General features: G+C 39.6%; 1 protein-coding gene across 2 annotated transcripts in view; it reads left to right on the top strand.

Moving 5' to 3' along the window:
• Nucleotides 1-19,651, top strand: part of Usp1 (ubiquitin specific protease 1) — a 37,428-nt gene that overhangs the window by 7,657 nt on the left and 10,120 nt on the right. For both annotated transcript variants that reach the window (XM_073984772.1, XM_073984761.1), the window contains exons 3-5: nucleotides 7,793-9,283; nucleotides 15,367-16,654; nucleotides 17,453-18,188. In XM_073984772.1, coding sequence (XP_073840873.1) covers nucleotides 7,804-9,283; nucleotides 15,367-16,654; nucleotides 17,453-18,188 — 3,504 coding nt within the window. In that variant the 5' untranslated portion in view covers nucleotides 7,793-7,803. The remainder of the gene's footprint in view (nucleotides 1-7,792; nucleotides 9,284-15,366; nucleotides 16,655-17,452; nucleotides 18,189-19,651) is intronic.

Here is a 19,651-nt window from a genome sequence, read left to right as displayed (position 1 = left end):
GTAACCGAGTCCGCCCCAAGAAAATTATACATTCCCGTGATAAAATTATACATTCCCGTGATCAGCGCAACAATATCTACCTTTGAAACAAAACGGAGAGTTTTTACTAAACTACAGTTAAGCCCAAGATTATTATGTATTTAATAAGATCACCAAAATATATGGATATCGGTCCATTCGTTTTCGAACAATCGTTGGCACCGCCTTCAAAAATGTCATTTCGAGAAAAATGCAAAAAAAAAAAAACTGTCACTTTGAACGATAGACTTGATAACTGTGTACAATTTTAAATCAATTAATACTCAGCATATTGTTTTATCAAATATTTGATAAACGAAATCAAAAAAGTATTATATGTATTATATAATTATATATTGGCATTATAAATATTCTGCGATAATAACAATAATCAAAACAACAACAACACCAATATTAGTCATAGGCAAACAACAAAACAGTTCTAAAGTAATATCGCGTCTCATTTGAATGGCGAGTTTAGGTAAATATGTATGTAATTGTTTTATAGCCGATTGCCTTATAACCAGATTCATGTTTGTATATACATGCATATGTATGTACAGTATAGTAAACAAAATGGATTATATTAAATTGGAATTATATTGAATGGAGTAGTAGTAGATCGAAACCATGAATGATTGAAACCATTAACGACATTGAATGAAACAGAGCACAACAAAAATTCACAATAAATTCCGAACAACATATATCGATATAAATAAAAAACAGATAAAAATGAAAATCAGTCGGCTACCCTCAATCTATGACTTTGGGTCATTATGACAGGAAGCATGGACATGTGCCCTCAAAAACATATCGCTGTATAAGGGTAAAATTTTCAAACCACTACCATCACGCAGATTTAAACTGCAATTAAGCGATGTCTTATGATGTTTAAAGTTTTGGCCAAATCAATAGTGCAATTCTGTAACTAATTATTTGGTTCAGAAATCGATTTTTCTGTCCAAAACCCATATTTTTTTGTCGTCACCGGTTGTTAATTTCTATATTGGATTCGATAGTAAACATATCGAAACTAAGAAAACCAAAAATTGGGTCAAAATATAAGGTGTGGGCGTGGCGTGCAATTTTTTGGAATTTTGGCAAATTTCTGGAGAATAAATAGCTATATCTCGGAAACTATAACTACGTGCTCATTCTTTTTTTTTTGTTAAGTTGGTAGGATTGTTCCCTTTAATAAATTACCGTTGCGTTTACAAAAAGTGAGCTATTTTATTTTTCTTCAGTTACTAAATTTTTGTAAAATTCCAATTTAAGTGGACTAAAATTTTGAGGGAACTACGTTTTATTTTCGCAAAAAGATGCCCTTCTTCAATATCTTCTTTAAACTGCTTTAATATATCCTCTCTGTCCACAATATACATTTGTATACCCAAAGCATTTCTAACAAGGGTATATCAGTCTTTTTGTAGAAAATGTACCTATGTTGAAACTGAGGTATGGTGTATTGTAACTCGCGAGCAGTTTTACTATACCAGATATTTTAAACGCATTTCGGTAAAATAATTTTTTTTAGCCCGATTCACCAATGGGTTTCTTAAAGTAATAATTTGAGTGGAAGTTGTGGTCATTTTTATGTAAAAAATAGGAAAAAATTATTGAAGGAAACGATTTTTATACCCTCAGCATTTATGCTAACGAGGGTATACCTATACACGTTCATACCGGCAAAATGTACCTCATCGAAATAATGGTTTTAGACCCCTGTAGTGGAATTCTGTAACTCATTTTTCGAGTTAACGACAAATATCGGTAAAATTAAAATGCTTATAACTTCGAAAATTAACGAAATTTGTCGGTAAGTTAACAACCAAAATAAAGCTGTCGCTAACTCATACCGATAAAACAGTGTTGTCAACATTTATTGATACTTTTCATTCATAGTTTTACCGATTTTTGTCGGTAACTCAAAAAATAAGTTACAGAATTCCACTACAGGTATGTTTGGACGAAATCCTTTCCAGACAATTTGGTGTTAATTTAGCCATGTCCGTCTGTCTGGCTGGAGCGGACGATAACTTTTGAACAGATGAGCCGATTGGGTCCAAAATTTGGACTTCGTAATACTTTGTCCAAACTTAATTTAAATTCGGTCCACTTTATCGCGTACCTCCCATACAAAAATTCGGATAACTTTATTTTAAGACCTCCCCTCGAATTGCTGTGTTTTTTGTTGTAACAACTTATATTCGCCGCCCCTATTACGATGGTACAATTGTTGTGTGGGGGCAAGCCCATACTTCCTGAGAAAATAGCCCGAAAGTTGTAAAAAACACCTATGGAACCATGTGTAGTGATGTGTTGTGGATGTAGCGCACTATACCACTTGAACTGATCAAAACTGATTTGGTCAAAAATTTGACGCTCGTAATATTTTGTGCAAACTTCGTAATGTTGTTTTGTGTGGAGGTGGTGTTTGTCATATTTCCAGTTAGTAGGAGCCATATCAGGCCCTTTGCAAGGTAAAGTGAACTTGAAAGCTCCGTTTGGCAGAATGCTGTTAGAGATTGGATTGTGTGTTCAACCGAGTAGCGCAGTCTTATTCTCATGAAGTGGCACAGTGGCGGCTTGATGGTGTTGTCAACTACAATGTTTGGTGACTCCGATCCGCGGCGCGCCAATTCATCGGCTCATTTCCCTCGATGTTGCAATGTCCCGGGACCCAACACAAGGTGACGATTAATTTTAGTGACTCCAAAGAGTGTTTGCAGCCCAAAACCGCCGCGGACTTGATATGATGGGTCTTGAGTGATTTGAGTGCCGCTTGGCTATCGACAAAAATAGTCACCTGTCCAGCTATGTCCCCTTTCATGTGGTTTATCAGTTCCGCGGCTTTCCTGATCGCAAAGATTTCGGCTTGGAAGACACTACAATTTTTGTTCAACTTGTATGAAATTAGTATACCAAGGGATTTGCTATAGACCCCTGCTCCTGTCCCTGTTTGCTCTGCTGTAGCATGCGCGGACAACATGAACATGCTGTCGAATATGATCACCAGAATTTTGGGGCAGTTGGTGGACGGAATTCTCCTGCCACCGACCATGACATTAACCCATATCGTACCGAGAAAAAATTTTTTATTTATTTTTTTAAAAACAAAGCACTTTTTAGGGTAATTAGGACCCACTGATGTCAAAAATCAAATCAAAAAATGGATGCGTGGGACTTCGGTAGACTCCTAATTTTTCAATGTATCTCTAAAGGCCTAACAGCTCAACTCGAAAGAGAATTAATTAAATATCACTATAAATGGCCTTCGCCTTAATAAGGCAAAAATAAAAAAAAAAAAAAAATAATTTCAACATGAGCCAGGCTGGGATTCGAACCTGGGTCTCCGACAACTGAGTGTCAAGGTTGCCGGCGTCTTAGCGTTCTAAGCCACCATCAACTTGTCAAAACTTTAGTAGACAATAATTGATGATCAAATATAAAATCTTCTGATATAGAAGAGCAATTACTAATGATGTAGGAATAAAACTTACCATAGTATTGTGAACATTGAAAAATGGGATTACCAAAGCAGGACTATAGGAAAAGTTTGGAGTTTTAATTAACTGACATAATTTCGCATATACATTTATCTAATGAAGTTCGATATATATACCAGTTACCAAGCTTTGCCTTTGTCTGCCACAAAAACAACATCCTAATACACCTGAAGATCGGATTTACCACCCGTGAAACGTAGTGTAATGGTTGGATGCGTGGGACTTCGGTAGACTCCTAATTTTTCAATGTATCTCTAAAGGCCTAACAGCTCAACTCGAAAGAGAATTAATTAAAAAAAAATTTTCCGATTTTCCGTTTTCCCGGAAAGTGGTGTTCGAAATTTCGAACACTGGCACTTAAGCTATATGTTTAGAAGTAAAATAAAATTGATTTATTTATTTATTCAATCAATACAAAGAAAGCAAATAAATGCCAATTATACATGTATTGGAGATTACATTAAAAACTTAAGCTATGCTGCTAAAGTTATATGCTCATAATTAACATCTATACAATCTGCCGTTTTATTCATTTATTTCACAATTTTTGTATGAAAAAAATGGTTGAAGATTGGTATTGAGACTTCTTTGGACCTACAAAACTTTTCCCCGAAATGTGTCAGCACTGGTCCACGTTTTGGATTGCCCACCATAGAACGGTACCGCCCGAATATCGGGAGATCTCAAGGATTTAGCTGCATTATCCTACAGAAATGACTCTAAATTTATACATTTTTAGTCTTTTTTGAGGTTACTTAACTTTCCTCCAGAAATTTGTCAGCATAGGTCCACGTTTTATATAGCCTCCGTTGAATTGTACTTAACGATTTTAGGGTATTTCAGTCTTTTAGCCGCACTATCCTTTAGAAATGGCTGAAATTTAGTATTTAGTCTTATATGGTGCTATAATAACTTTTCTTTGCAATTTGTCAGTAAATTTGCACGTTTTGATATACCCATCGATATGTAGGTTAAGTACCAGCGTTCGAAATTTCGAACAGTCAACTTTGCACATCTGTAAAGTCGCGCTTGCGCATGTAAATCAAGTTCTCTATATTTTGTGAAACGGCTACATATATTGGCAATAATTCCCAATGATTACTTTTTTAATTTAATTTTTTTTATGTTGGGAAAATTTTCCAGGATGGAAAGGGCCGCAAAAAACTACATGTTGCAAAAAAATTCAGAATGATCCAATACGAGTGCATTTTTTCCAAACTTTGGGTAGGGTATACCCATAGGAGTGATCCGATGTAGTACATATTCGGACCTAATACAAATCTGTAGGAAATATTTTTATTTTCTTTTTTAGTCTATGGATATTTTCCTTACAGACTATATAATTAAATATGTTGTACTTAATTTTCTGAATTTAAATATATTACAATTTTACTCTTCAATTTACAAAGTTTGAGCAAAATCGATTTCTCTTTTAAAGGGTTATTGTACACATTAGCCAGTTTAGGTGGTGCCGGTAGGATTTTCTGGACCTTTTTGGGTCATTATCTCAGGAAGTAAGGACTTTCCCACGAAAAAAAGTACAACATCGTAACAGGGGCCGCAAGTGCAGCCTGCTGCGTCACAAATTAATAAGATCAGAGAGGAGTTGTTAAACTATACTTTTTCCAAATTTTGTGTGTGGGTACTGAAATGAGTGGACCGATATAGTCCATATTAGAACTCGATCTATGCCTGAAAGTAATATTACCAATAGCAAAGTTTGGCTCAATTCGGTTATTCGCTCCTAGAGTTATCATGCCCACAATCTTGGCGAAAAATTTTGAACCTTTGTGGGGGAGGTACCGGAAGGAGTGGACCGATATGTTCTATCTTCGAATTTAAACTAAGTTTGGACAAAATATTGAAAGACCCAAAATTTTAACCAAATATGTTGATCCGTTCGAGAGTTATCGTGCACTCCAACTACGACACATGGTATTATATGGGTTGTTTGCAGTTTTCGTGCTGATTACTGAGGATATATGGACTTGCTCCTGAAAAAAATTATATCGTCGTAATGGGGGTAGTGAATACAAGTGGCTGCAACAAAAATCAAAGCGATTCGAGAGCAGGCCTTAAACTGCACTTAAGCAAAATTTTGTGTGGGAGGTACACGAAAGAGTGAATCAATAGGGTCCATATTGGAACCTCATCTATGTCTGGTAGAAATGTCACGATGTGCAAAGTATGGACTAATTCGGTTACTCCCTTCAAGAGTTATCGTGCGGACAATTTTTCCGAACATTTTTGAACTTTTGTGGGGGAGGTACCTGAAGGAGTGGACCGATATGGCCCATCTTCGAACTTAAATCAAATCTGGTATACTCAAAATTTGAACCGAATCGATTGATCCGTTCGAGAGTTATCGTGCGCACCAGCCAGCCAGACAGACAGACGGACAGACAGACGGACGGACATTGCTAGATCGACTCAAAATTGTCTGAAACGGATATCGTACAAACATACTTGGGGTCTAAAACCATTATTTCGATGAGGCACATTTTTGGCCGTATCAAAGTGTAAATACCCTCTTTAGCCTAAAGGCTGAGGGTATAAAAAGATCCAAAAATATAGGTTTTAAAAATCTACCCATAACATCGAGGGGGAGGTGGGGTTTTCAAGGGAACAATTTTTTTTATTTGCTGACAGATTAGACTTTATACATATACCAAAACTTGTTTAAAATTTAAACTTTTTCATCCATAAATATTTTTTTTGAAAAAAGGTGATTTTACTGTTCGGAAAATCGAACACCAAGTACGAAATGGGTTAAACTCAGTGCTCATCTCTCCCGTCCATGTGGTGACCAGAGTGGCCGTAGATTTAGTGGCGGATATTTGCATATTCCTCGCGTGGAATTTCAGAAAAGTAGAGGTTAAACAGTTCCGAACTTCCCTGTTTCACATTACGGGTTTTGGACTTGCGAATATAGAATATAGAATCAGTAACTTTAGTTGGCGCGGATTCGGTTTTTAAAGCCTTAGACCATTATCTCAGAAACTATGATCGTGGTTGCTGAAAAAAATGTACCGTGGTAGTAGGGTAAGTCACAAGGTACACTTGCTGTCAAAAATTTAAAACTACCCGATACGTATCCTTGTTCTACCCTTTTGAATGAATTGACCGATATGTAAAGTTCGGACTAAATCGGTTACTCCGATTAACGTACGCACCATTTTAGAAAGAAAATGTATGCTTTTTGGAGGGAGGTAACCGAAGTATGTCCCCACTCCTTCGGAAAAAATGTACCCGAAAAATTTGGTTAAATTTGGTTAGGTTACATTAATGGTCGTTTGATCCCAATAAATTGATAAGAAGTTTTTTCACATTTTGAGCAAGCTAGCTGCCATAGGACCATCATATTGTCTTTTATTTTTAAGCAATGTTCATCTGGCTGGGGAGCCTAATATATAAAATGAGTTTATATAAATTCTTATGAAATATATGGATTATTTAGTTATTTAATTACAACTTTAGCATAGAATTTTCTGTACAATGCATTATTAATTGGCCTTATAAGGCTTCCTATGTATTGATATTTATAATAAATGAAATGAAAAATGAAAAAAAAGATTTCGAGTAACAAAGTGTGGACTACAAAATTGGTTGATTCGTTCGAGAGTTGTCGTGCTTACCAACCAGCCAAATCGACTCGAAAATGTCTAAAACGAATTTCGTTAGCCTATAGCCGATAGTAGAAATATTAGTTTAAAAATATGCAGGACTGAAAATTCATAATTATGATTTTATTGAAAAATGTCCTTTTTTGCAAATGGGAAATTTTTGAAAATTAACAATTTTTGGAAGATACGTTTTCACTCCACTGAGGTTCTTAAAGGCAAATTATAGCAGAATTAATACAAAGATGACGCAAAGCGTTCGAAATACTTTTACTCGGAATTCTTTGGTAATGTGTTTTTGTAACAAATGCGGGAAGCATGATTATCACATGGCATGATTATACGGATCCAAATCCTTAAGTGGTCAGTATTAGGCCTACTGGTTTATTTTTGCAGTTTTAAACTGAGGGTGTATAATTTGTTTTTAACTAATCAATTTGTATACCAATTATAGAATCACATCGAATTACACTGACCATCGAATCACGAGTTATTACTGCTGCCCATCAGAATAAATCTAGATCTAAACTAGGAATCGATAGAATCACTTGAACTTTTCCATTAACAATATTGATACATATTTGCATTTGTTTTTCACACATCATGCCTTATTTTTAATGTCTCTTTTCTTTTCTCTCTCTATAGGTTTACAAAAAATGCCCAGAAATGCTGCAAAGAAAGCGAATAAAAATACAAAAAGTCTTCCTCCAATATCAGTGAAGTTTCTAACAACAACTGCAAAGAAAAGAAATCTTAACAGCAGCAGAAAACAGCAGAACAAAAAGACGAAGAATAAGAAAAACAATCTAAACAATAGCGACACAAATAATCACAATCAACAAAAACAACAGCAACAGCGTAAGAAAACGAAGAAAGCTACAAATGTTAGAATAATAACATCTTCTGAAGCTACTGCCGACTATAATGATGCTGATGATGATGATGACAATTGTGATGCTAATTCCACAACAACAATTTTAACTAGACCTATTGCAAGCACAGCAACAACAACAACAACAGGAGTATCAGCAAGCAAGTGTAAATTCACAATTAATTCACAAGACTTGAAAACATTATCGTCGTCAACGACGTCGCCGTCGTCTACTTCTGCTCCTCTAAATAACAGCACAACAACGCCGCTGCTGTCATCTTCAAGTCAGTCAAGCGTTAACATTGCTGTGGATGCTGGTGTGAAACACAGTCCAGTAGAGAAGCAAGTACAACAACAACAAACAACCTTATTAAAATATTTAAAAAATCAAAGAAATTCGAAAAATTATTTAAACGATAACAACGACGACGTTACTCTTGGAACAGCTGAAGAAACTTCCAACTCTGACATTTGTCATAAAGAGAATAGAACACAAGGAACGACAAGAGCAGTAACAGCAACATCTTTATTGTCAATTACAACAGCAACAACAACAACTGCAGCAGCAAAAGCCTCGGCAATAACATCATTAGCCGCATCTTCGCCATTGTCATTGACAACAGCAGCAGCAACATCATCTTCAACATCCAGCCCTCGCCATCAATGTCGCCTATCAACATTGTATCCCATTGTTATTGAAACTCATATATCAGAAACTCAAAGTTTGCCTGGAGGAGATTTCAATAAAACATCAAAACAAACAACAAAACATTCCATTTCTTCTTCTACTCTAAATGCTGCTACTGCTGATTCTACAACTGTTACAACAACAAGTGCTTTTACAACTGCAGTTGACACATTATTGAAGCCAGGAGGAGGAGAAGAAAAAGAAGAAGGCACAGAACAACAAACAGCAGGCAATAGCGAAGAAGAAAAGTTACAAAATAAATCATTTTCTTCACAGCCACAACGCAAACGTCGTAAACGGCGTAATTTCCATCAACCACACGAGGTTAAAGCCCGTTTAGATAGTTTAAGGACAAGAAAAGCTCCCAACAACGAAACAACAACAACACAACAAACGGAGCAACAATCACAACAAAAACAGACAACACAAAAAATTCACACAAGTCTAGAGGAGATTTCACAAAAATCTCTTGTACAGCAGGATATTGCTAAGAATCAACAACAGGAACAACCACAACAGGGCAATACAAACACATTTGTTGTTCAGCAGGATAAGGAAGAGACTTTAAGGAAAAGAGGTAATTAGAATTTCCTTTAAATAACTCGTGTTTAATATTACATCACATCACAAACAGTTTGTACCCTTAGCCTTATGCCGAAAGAGAGGAGGGTATATACACATTTGGTTTAGAGAAATAATGGGTTAAAATACATGTCCATCCGTTTGTCTATATGGCTGCTGGTGCGCACGATAATTCTCAAAGAGAGTAACCGTTTTGGTGCAAACATTGTGCATCGTAATATTTGTTCAAAATTTAAATCAAGTTCAAAGGTGGACCATTCGGGCACATCCCTCACAAAAGTATTCGTTTAAGTGCAAAAATATTCGTTTAAATGCATTTTAAAGCTTGTTCGAGGATTGTTTTAACATTTATGATGATGGTAGTCTGTGGTCAGGGCTACATCGATATATAAGTTTTTTCATGGGCGGATCGATACTTCCGGGGAAATTAAATGACTAATGCAAATATGTCAACAGCCACTCTGTTCACCGCATGGACTGTAGAAGTTAGGCTCCTACTGAATTTGCAGGTCGAAGGGTCAAGAATTCCGACCACAAACTACCCCAAAGTCCTGGGGTCACATTCGATAGCATTTATAAGTCGTCGCGAATGAAACATCTATCGGCGATAACATGAGGAGCAAGAACAAGGTCCTCAATTCCCTAGCCGGCAGCACTTGGGGATCAGATAAAGGCACCTTGTTAACCACATACAACACGATAGTTCGGTTTGTGGTAAGCTATGCGAAGCCAGTGTGGTTCGCCAACGTAAGTGATATGCAATGGAAAAGAACTTTCAAACCTGGCAGAATATAGCCCTGAGAACAGCAACAGGCTGTCTCCTGATGTCTTCAGTAGACCATTTACATGATGAGTCTAAGGCAAAACCATCCAAACCACCACCTAATGGATAATAACCCCCCGGCCAGGCATGTCAGGAAAGATCTTCATCATCTAGAGGAGGTCCAATGATACAAAAGAGATATTCATACTGATCCAGTCGCCGAGGCTACAAGAGCCTACCGTTTGAATAGTGTCCTTAGAGATCTTCCACCATCAACAACAGCTGTCTAGACCAGCGAGATTTTTTTTGGCGCAACTGCGATCTGGTTGTTGTAGTCGCCTCAATTCTTATTGGGGCAGGATTGCTGGCACAACGCATAACAGCATGATACACTGCACCTTTTCAACATACCAGCCAAATCCACTCTCACTATGGACCAATCCTATCCAGGTGGCGTCCTTTCTGAACTTGGAAGCAGAGCCGAATCAATAAAATGAAGACATACACATACATATAAAAGCTGCTACAAGAGCAACAACTAATGCGAATGGTAAATCCAGAACGGAGTAACTTGTACAACTCTTGTACATCTCAATACTTGGATCAAGTTCGAAGATGAATTATATCGGTCCATTCATTGGGGTACCTCCCCTACAAAAGATCACTAATTTTCGTAGAACTCCGAATACTCGCTCGAATTCAACTCGCGAGTAAAACTCATCTCGAATTTGAGCAAGTTGAGGGGGGCAACTTCCCCTCTCCCCAGCGCCAAACAAAAACTTGTCCCACCCTCAAATAAACCAACCAAAAATATTGCACCCAAAAAAAATTACCACTTCCCCCCAAATTTTCACTCGCGAGTAAATCGGACTCTGAATTTTCGCTTGAATAAAGTTTAAGAGATGTTCTCGAGTCTATTAAAATTTCGTACTGCTGGTAGTCCTTGTGAACCCTCACGGTAACAGCCGAGCAAGTACTGCAACGAGAGCATGCCATTGTGTTAGAGGGTCCACTGTAGACATGAAGAGGCAGCATGTTGCAGTTCTCAGGGCGGCATTCTGATAGGTTCGAATATTTTTCCATTACGTATAGTTGCGGAACTCACTGGAACCGCAAAGCTTACCACAGACCGACCTATTGCGTTATATGTGCTCAACAAGGCTATGAGGCTTTGACTTCTTGTTCCTGAAATCCATGTACGACTGACGTCCACACATATAATAGATTATCCAACGTTTCAAACTTGGCTGGAAGGTTGTTTGCTTATAGCCCCCAAACAGTGTGGAGGGCTTGACAGTATCACAGGCTTTTGTTAAGTCGAGCGCCACCATCAACGTGTTATATCGCACGGCATGCTCGGGTTGAGTCCTCGACTGATATGTGTGGAGATGGTGTGCAGCGCTGTTGTCGTGCTGTTCTGCTTACGGAACCCATGCTGATGACCGGACCTGGATAACTATTTCTGAGGCTGGGGAGGGGTAGAGCCTTAACACAAAAACGAAATAGGTCTGCATGATTCACATATGCATCCATGTCTGGCTTCAGTAGCGGGGCCACCCTGCCCATTTCCAGACTTCGGGAACGATGTGGGAGATAGCCAGAGGTTGAGAGCTTTGGTGAGATACTCAACTTCCGGCTCATCCAGCTGTTTCATAATTACCATGGAGGGGCCAATGCTTTCAATGATTTAGGGTTCATGATGGCATTCGCAACACCATCCATTGTTTTTGTAGTAACAGCTTGACTGTATCCGCAAGTTTTTTTCTTTGGGAGTACAGCTGGTGATGTGTTGACGATCCTTGACCCCGTAGCACTAGGGTCGTTTAGGAGCAGAGATCTAATAGTCGGGGAAAGATCATCCATTGTTAATTGTGGTGGTTCATCCTCAGTAGGAAGAGGAAGATATATAAAGCGACGTAGTACTTTTCCCTTTGCCCTGTCTCGCCTGGGGTGCTCGACAAACTAAAATAACTTACACACCTCTTCAAAGCAGTGAGCGTAAGTAATGTCGCCACACGTGACTGAGGTTATGTCTTCCTTCCTCGCAGGGTTGCCCCCAATTCTGTTATTCCAGCTCCGATGTTGAAACTCTTCAGATGATTTAGCTACTTTTCCCGCTTATGCTCACCGATCAACCTGTTAACTTTCAGTGTCAGCACCCTGACTCTGGGGTCTCTGGGGTTGTCTCGACGAAGGTTAGGTTAGGTTAGGGGATGTGCAGTCACTAATTGTGACTGCGTCACTCGGAGACCTTCCGGTCCATTGTGATCATCCAGTAGAAAAGAGCTGCAGGAAAGAGGAGGTGAAAAATAAAAAGAGAAAGTTGTTAGCGCAGTGAAAGAACGAATAGATTACAAGAATGTTTAAGAGTGGAGTGATAGTTTTAGAGTAGGAGAAAAAATTTATTTTTAGTGGTAGGCCGAATAGTCGAATTTATTTACGCGTTCAGGTTGCGCTGTCCCTGCCACTTCAGATTTTTGATGATGTTGTAGATCACAGCAGGCTCCACAGTTGAGTAGAAAGTTAGACACGGTGGGAAGTGAGCACCTACTAACCTATGCCGTCTACCAGCCTTTGCTGGACAACGACACAAGATGTGCTCGATCGTCTCTAACTCCTCCTCGTCCTCACAGAGTCTGCAGTAGTCAGTAACATCCCCATCCCATTTGTTGGTATGGGCCCTGATGTAGCAGTGTCCAGTAATGACTCCCGTCGTTACTCTAACTTCAGCTTTACTCAGGTTCAGCAGAGAGTTCGTTCTTTTGACTGACAGAGACGGCTATATGGATCTTGCCACAATGCACCTAGGTTCATTATGCCACAAATTTTGAAAGAAATGACAAATGGGTGGTTTGATAGAGTCAGCGATAGCTAGGTCTGTGGACTGCGATCCTCGCCTAGCTAATTCGTCTGCTCTTTCATTACCCAGATAGTCGCGGTGTCCTGGTACCCAGCATAGCCGGAAGCCGTTAGTTAGCGCTCCCAAGGCTGATCTACACTTAAGGACGACATCGGATTTGATGTTGCAGGATTTGATGGCTTTAAGAGCCGCTTGGCTATCCACAAAGATAGTCACCGGTTCAAAGATTTCTGCATCCAAACTTTTTATCAATTCCGCTCCCTTCCAAATCGCGAAGATTTCAGCCTGGAAGACACTACAGTTGCTGTCTAGCCTGTAGGTGTACTCAAGAGATAGCCTTTCACAGTAGACGCCAGCCCCGGTACCTTCCACCATCTTGGAGCCGTCTGTATAGAAAACCAGACCGTCCAGAGGGGGGTTACTGTGGTTCCAGTCATCTCTACTAGGTATAACGACGTCTATATCGTCAAATCTCAGGACTGGTGATATATAGTCGCTCAGTTTTCCGCGTTGCTTCACATTTATGCCTGATTCATTCAGGATACAACCATGCCCATAGGCACAACTGCGCCAGAGATCCTGTTCATGCAGCCGTAGGGCACTGCGAGTTGCCTGACACTTAATGCTGACACTCAGCGGTTTTAAGTTCAGCATTGCGTTCAGAGCAGCCTGTGGTGTGCTCCTTGTGGCTCCAGTTATGAGGATCGAGGCTGCTCTTTGTACCTTGTCGAGCCTACCTGATGTCGGTTTTTGGTGCAGTGAGTGCCACCAAACAAGAGAACCATAGGATAAAATGGGTCTAACCACGGTGTTATACAACCAGTGTATAATCGATGGGCTTAGGCCCCAACTTTTCCCAATGGAATTCTTGCATGAATAAAGTGCAGTCAATCCTTTCTTCGCCCTTTCCTCAGCATTCCTGTTCCATCGCAATTGACAGTCCAGGATAGTGCCGAGGTACTTTGCCTCGGGCGAAAGCTGAAGCTGCACTCCATCCAGTGTTGGTGGTACAAATACGCCGAGCTTACGCTTTCTCGTGAACATTACCAGTTCTGTCTTGGTTGGGTTTACTCCAAGGCCATTGGCCTTAGCCCAGCGCTCATCACATTCATTTGCTGTTTCCGGTGCCTCTGCTGAAAATTTGGTCTCACTTCGGGTGTTCGACCAGTTATGATGTCTCGGAATGTCCTCTCTCTCTCTGTTAACCGAACATCTTAAGGATTTGGCAGATCTCCTAAGCGGTAATTAGTGAACTCTCGGAAACTAGGCCAATGAGCTTTCCCATGATTGAGGATAGAGTTGTGCCAATTGAACTATATTGAACGACCTAGTTCAAAGGACATCGGTCGTTTGTATGAACAAACTGTGTACACCTAATATCACACGCTAGGTTGTATGACGTTACTCAGACGTTTTTGAACTAGGACAGTGAAGTAGGTCGTTCAATTGCTCAACTCTTATTCATAAAAGTGCGGCGTTCTGAGTTACTGAAATAGGCCTGTCTGCTTATGGAGACAATTATGGGGCCTGATCCAAGGAAACGACGGGTTGCCAGGTGACGTCATTTGTTAGACTATGTGACATGATGGTTATATCAAGCGAACTGTGTCACTCCACTAATTCTGTTAGAGGAGTCCTCATCGATCGTGCTAAACTTTGAAAGCACCTTTGATGAAGATAATGCGTCCATACCCTTCATTTTCTTAAAAATCTACTTCTCATTTAAACTAAATTTCCTCTATCAATTTTCATTGTCCTATTTTCTACTTTTCAAACTTTTTCAGAGATATCACTTAGAATATTTTTAAAAGCCACGCACCTCTTGCTTATATGACAGGCAGAAAATTATTATATAAACATTGGTAAAGTTTTGAAAACCAAAAATCTTAAGAAAAACAAAACAAAGGTATGTTTATTCTAAGTGTGATGTTATCGTCCTGACCAAATGTTCATTTGTCAATTTTCACTTGTCCACACACTATTTGTTACTAACACTGGAGTCAGATCAAATCGGAAACATTCAAATCAAATCATTTTGCAAAACTAACCTCCAAAAAATGCCATACAAAAGCGGTGGTGCATGGTTTGGGCTAATATTTCTAAAAAAATTGGTTTACAATTCATGAAATGTTCGAAAATATTCATTGCATTCTACATCTGTAAATAAAGTCTACGACATTCTAAAGGATACCTACTGTTGTGCTAACGGACGGTTTGGTCGTAATGATGGAATCCATTTCTAAAGCGTTTTTCACAACCTGTGTGTGTAATATATGAATGTCTACATCCATCACTGAAACTCTTATCCCTCATATTTTACAAAAGAAAACTCACACATTCCCCCTCCCCTCTCCCTCCTTGTATGAGGGAGCAGGGATGAGTCATTGTCATTAATCAAATTATTTCACATTGATTTCCAATTTTCCATTTTTCTTTGTTTCTTTTTTTTTTGCAGTATTTCCCAGACTTGATGCGGCAACATTGAATCGCATAGAGACCTTGAGCGATAACGAAGTTAAGAAACCAGCCAGCAAACGAAAACGTAACCAAACAGCTGCCCTACTAGGCTTTAATACCATACCAACGACTTTACGTTCTAGGCGTGTTACAGCAACAGCCCAGGCAGCGGTTATTGTTGCGGCAGCAGCAGCTGCTGCAGCGGCAAGTGCAGCAACAAGTGGTGGAACAGCTGCCTCTATTGGCATTGCTGTGGGTGGTGGCTCACCTGGTCAAAAGCGTCAACAACAATTACTAACTGTCGGCGGGGGCAGTGGAGTTAGTGGAGGTGGTGGTGATTTTCTAAAGCCCCCTCTACCCACTGAAACAGGAATAACGAATTCCAAAAAACGGCCACGTATAATGTCTCTTTATGAGCGTCCCTATCAAACGGCCAATGATGGCCGAGGCGCAGGTGGTGGTGGCTCCAGTCTTATTAGCAACGGCTATATGTCAACAAGTCGTTCAAGTTCATCGGGTGGTGGTGGCGGCATGCCAATGATTATGAGTGATTCCAATGATAGCCAAGATATGGCGAGTCAATATTATCTTACAGGGACCAGTGGTTCCGGCATTGCAGGCAATAGCAATACATCAGCAGCGGCGGCAGCATTACTGGGTAATGGTGGTGGCGGCGTTGCAATAAATCATGCCCCAACCATGGGTACACTGTGCAACATTGGCAATACATGCTACCTAAACTCGGTAGTGTACACACTACGTTTTGCTCCACAATTTCTGCACAATTTACATCATTTGTTAACGGATTTGAATGCTCTGCAACAGAACATAGCCAGGGCGCGTTCAAAATCATCTTCCTTGGGTCGTGGTATAAGTGCTGTGCACATTGAAAATGCCCGCAGTTGGAGTAGTAAAGATTTGGCCTCAATGGAACAATATGCCGCCAACAGCAGTGGAACAGGAACAAATGCATCGACACCACCATCATCGACGGTGGTTGGTGCTAGTGCTCTAACACAAGTCACCCAGAAAAGTAGTCACCAGATATTAACGGAAAAGCTGCATGAACTCTATCAAAGTTTGTATCGCAATGAAATCAGTGAATCCACAGAACCCTATCATGCAGATACCCTACTGCATGCCATCCAGGATGTTAGTAGCATATTTGAGGGTAATCAACAACAAGATGCCCATGAATTTCTAATGTGTCTGCTGAACAGTATTAGGGAAACCAATCAGACTCTAATAAAAGCCATAGCCGAATGTCCAGATGTGATATTAAATGGGTAAGTTTTTTTCAAAATTTCTTTTGGTTCCACACATTTATTTATATCATTTGTAATTGAACACAAAGGCAAATTTAAAGATAATTACAAAGATACCACATTATATCATAGCTACTCGAAAATATTTATTTATAATTAATTATGTATGATAATTAAAAAAAATTTTTGGGCTTATCTTTCCTTTACCGACCCACCTCAGCAACAAAAGCAATACATCGTTGGATTCGGTGTAAAAAGTACTATCTGTCGTAATTTTTTTAATAATTTTCTGCGGTGGTTTGCCAAAATTTTAGACTAGGGTCGTTGGGGAACTTGGAGGCCTATATCTCGGAAAGTATACATTTCCGCAACAAAAGCAATACATGGTTGGAATCGGGATAAAAAGCACTATCTGTGGTAATTTTTTCATAATTTTCTGCGGTGGTTTGCCAAAATTTTAGACTAGGGCCATTGTGGAACTTTGGAGGCCCATATCTCGGGAAGTATACATTTCCGCAACAAAAGCAATACATCATTGAATCTGGATAAAAAGCACTGTCTGTGGTTATTTTTTTCATAATTTTCTGCGAGGTTTTGCCAAAGTTATAGGTTAGGGCCTTTGTGGATCTTTGGAGGCCCATAACTCGGGAAGTATACATTTCCGCAACAAAAGCAATACATGGTTGGAATCGGGATAAGAAGTACTATCTGTGGTAATTTTTTCATAATTTTCTGTGGTGGGTCGGTAAAGGAAAGGAGTTCCAAAATTTGTACTAAGGCTTTAGAAATTTAACTTTACATGTGTGTTTTCCTTTGCAGATATATTTCCAATCCCGAGGATACAGAACGTGATATTAAACACTCCAATATGGTGGGCAACAACAGCTCGGCGGCGGTAGGTGGTATTAACAGTAATAGCAACCATATATCTGTCACCTCAGCCCTTAGCTCGCTAACATCCAATTCCAAGTCATCATCGTTTTTCTCACGCAAATCCAAGCGAAAAGATGAAACAAAAAATTCCAAAAATTCCCGCCTTCAATCACCGCTTAAAGATAACCAAATATCTGGCCAAATAACGGCTCAATCAAATAGTTTATTCTATTTGAATACAAATGATCTCAATTCAACGTCAGCAGCAGCGGTATCAGCAACAGCAGGATCTACATCATCACCACCACTATCAGCAGCAACAGTGGGCGGTGGTGGTGGTTCATCATCTTTGACATCGCCCTCAAATTCAACTGCAACAGTTGGTGGCGGTGATGAATTAGATGCTTCGACTGGTGTCGGCGCCCCCTCTTCGTCCTCCACCTCAACGGCTGTGTCTCTTCTACTCAAGGATAAACAACGCTTGGAGAGTAAAATACGTGAATTGGGTTTGGATTTCTTTAATGATGATTTTGAGGGTATAACCGTCTCAACAACCAAATGTCTTAGCTGTGAAACAATAACCGAACAAAAAGAAACAATGATTGATATTGCTGTACCTGTACCGCAAGCGGGTTACGAGAGCAACGAATATAATGCCGATAGACCGAGTTCGTTTATACAGGTAAGTGGTGGAGTATTAAGTGAAACTTTAAAAGAAAACATCAATTTAACAAGTAAAAAAGTGTCAGTCGGCTTTGCCGACAGATATATACCCTCAGCCAATGTGAAGTGAAACATTCACCTACGGACAAATCGAATGTATTTATGTATTTGTGGCCCCTTTTGGACATTTGAACTTGCCGACAAAAATGTGGATTAGGAATTAACTGCACTAAGTCACAAGTGTTGAACTTTTGTAGGGCAGGTACCCTTAGGGAGGACCGATATGGACCATTTTAGAAGTTAAACTAAATTTTGATAAAATATTAGGAGATCCAAAGTTTGGACCAAATTGGTTGCCCCATTCAAGTGATATCGTCCTAGCATTTTAGTGACATTTTTTAAATATTTGGGAGATGTACCGAAAGTTGTGGACCGGTATTGCCCATGAAACTTAGTTTGGATATAATATGACGAAGACCAAATGTTGGACCAAATCGGTTAAACAGTTCGAGAGTTATCGTGCTCTCCGACCGCCACATATGGTGACATAGGGGTTTTTTACACCTTTCGGGCTGTTTTCCCAAGAAATGTGGACATGCCCCTGAAAAACTTTTACCATCGTAATGGAGGAAGCGAATGCAAATACCTTCAACAAAAATCAATGTGATTCGAGAGCAGGTCTTAAGGTGAACTTATCCAAAATTTTGTGTGAGAGGTACCAGAAGGAGTAGACAAATATAGTCCACATTCGAACGTGATCTATATCTGGTATATATGTATATTAGGATGTGCAAAGCATAGATTACATCGGTCACTCCCTTCAAGAGTTATGGTGCCAAATTTTTTCCGAAATTTGTTGAAGTTTTGTTGGAGAGGTACCTGAAAGAGTGGACCGATATAGCCCATCTTCGAATTTAAACTATGTTTGGATAAAATATTGCGAAGGCCAAATTTTGGACCGAGTCGGCAGATCCGGTCGAGAGTTATCTTGCGATCCAACCACTACGCAAGGTGTCATAGGGGCTTTTTGCACCTTTCCGGCCATTTTTCTCAGGAAGTATGGACTTGCCCCTGATGAAACTTGTACCGTCGTTTGGGGGGAAGTGAATACAAGTTGTTGCAACAAAAATCAAAGCGATTCGATAGCAGGTCCTAAACTGGACTTACCCGAAATTTTGTGTGGGAGGTACCCGAAGGAGTGGGCTGATTGAGTCCATATTGGAACCTCATCTAAGTTTGTCAGACATTTCACGATGTGCAAAGTATGGACCAAATCGGTTACTCCCTTCAAGAGTTATCATGCCCACAAATTTTCCGAACATTTTGGAACTTTTGTGTGGGAGGTACCGCAAGGAGTGGACCGATATAGCCCATCTTCGAACTTAAACTAAGTTTGGGCAAAATATTACGAAAGCCAAAATTTGAACTGAATCGGTTCATCCCTTCGAGAGTTATCATGCGCTCCAGCCAGCCAGACAGACA

Source organism: Musca autumnalis, unplaced genomic scaffold, assembly GCF_047663935.1.
Source record: "Musca autumnalis isolate F117 unplaced genomic scaffold, ASM4766393v1 scaffold_1, whole genome shotgun sequence".
NCBI classification, from domain to species: Eukaryota; Metazoa; Arthropoda; class Insecta; order Diptera; family Muscidae; genus Musca; species Musca autumnalis.
The sequence above is the reverse complement of the archived record's forward strand: the minus strand, read 5'-3'. Positions and strand labels throughout refer to the sequence as shown.